The sequence below is a fragment of the Arachis duranensis genome, chromosome 7 (assembly GCF_000817695.3).
Source record: "Arachis duranensis cultivar V14167 chromosome 7, aradu.V14167.gnm2.J7QH, whole genome shotgun sequence".
NCBI lineage: Eukaryota > Viridiplantae > Streptophyta > Magnoliopsida > Fabales > Fabaceae > Arachis > Arachis duranensis.
The window spans coordinates 1,949,592-1,951,054 of record NC_029778.3 but is presented as its reverse complement, the minus strand read 5'-3'; the positions used below and the strand labels follow the sequence as shown (position 1 = coordinate 1,951,054).

Here is a 1,463-nt window from a genome sequence, read left to right as displayed (position 1 = left end):
ATGATACTTCTTAACAAAAAAAATACTTAAAAAGATTTAATTAAAAAGTTTGAATTTAATATAAAAAAAATTCTTTTGGTATCCATGTTAGTCCTAACTCAGCAAATCAAAAACTAATCTATTGCAGATCAAAATTTTATTTAAGGGAGTTAATAAGTTGCTACATACACTACAAAATTTGAATTTCTAATACTTATTTAAGTGAACTAATAAATTAATTATTAGACCAATTCAATAAAAAATTAATAAAATTTTTTTAAACAGAAAAAAACTTTAATAAAAATTTAATAAAATTATAAAGATTACGAAACTAATTAAAGCTAATTATAATTACATACCAAATGCTGCCCTAGCTGCGATCCCATATGTCAATGAGAAAATCTTCTTGCTGAGATTAACAATGGACCCTTCACTTTCAGATATTGTTTTAATCATCTCCAAGACCTCTTCTTCTCTGATGAACCTAAAAGATTGAACACGCTTTGCTGTTAACAACTCCATGGTGCATATCTTCCTTAATTGTCTCCAATAGTCTCCATAGGCAGCAAAGGAAACGCTTCTTCCATTGTAAGTAATAATTCTAGCAAAAAGAGTTTCATGAGGCCTATCAATAAAGTTTAGATCTTGAGTCTTCATAATCTCTTGTGCCATTTCAGGTGAAGAAACTATGATGTTGGAGACTTCTCCTAGTTTAAGGTGCATTAAGGGTCCATATTTGGATGCTAAGTCTCTTAAGCATTGATGGGGTAATGGACCAACAAGTTGGTGGATATTTCCTATGAGTGGTAGTTTCCTTGGCCCGGGGGGTAAATTGGTCTTTTTATTAGAACTGAATTTGCTAATAACTGTTTTGAATAGCACAAAGAGAAAGACGAAGGTGGTGAGAATAAACAAAAGGTTTTGAAATTCCATGGGGTGTGGTAGAAAGGAAGAAGGAACGAACTAAAAGGAGAGAGACATATAAACTCAACAATGTATAAATAACATGTCTATGTATATATATATAGGAAATATTTTAAGTGCACCGAAAGTACCGATGTACTAGTTGTTTTAACCGTTGATTTGAATTATAAAAAATATATAATATATATATTAATTGAAATCAACGGTTAAAATAACTGATGCACCGGTACTTCCCGGTGCACTTGCAATGTTTCCATGTATATATATATATATCACATGTTAATCCTTTTCTGTATTGAAATAAAAATGGTGAAAACTTATGTGCAGTCGACTTCACGTAAAGTTGATAGTTGAGAGCCGTTAGATGATTTGACTGATTTGACTAAATTTTCATCTAACAGCTCTCCGTTATCAAATTCACGTAAAGTCGACTACACTTGAGTTTTCACCAATAAAAATATAGATTTATAACATGTCTCTTTAGTGTCACTAATGGACAAAATAAAAACTAGTATTATACATACTGCCACTAATTATTAAAGTATTAAACTACAACCACG

General features: G+C 30.6%; 1 protein-coding gene across 1 annotated transcript in view; it reads right to left on the bottom strand.

Moving 5' to 3' along the window:
• LOC107496278 (cytochrome P450 71D10) overlaps positions 1-979 on the bottom strand; it is a 3,137-nt gene extending 2,158 nt beyond the window's left edge. The window contains exon 1 of the mRNA XM_016117492.3: positions 339-979. Coding sequence (XP_015972978.1) covers positions 339-912 — 574 coding nt within the window. The 5' untranslated portion in view covers positions 913-979. The remainder of the gene's footprint in view (positions 1-338) is intronic.
• Positions 980-1,463: the final 484 nt, after the last annotated feature.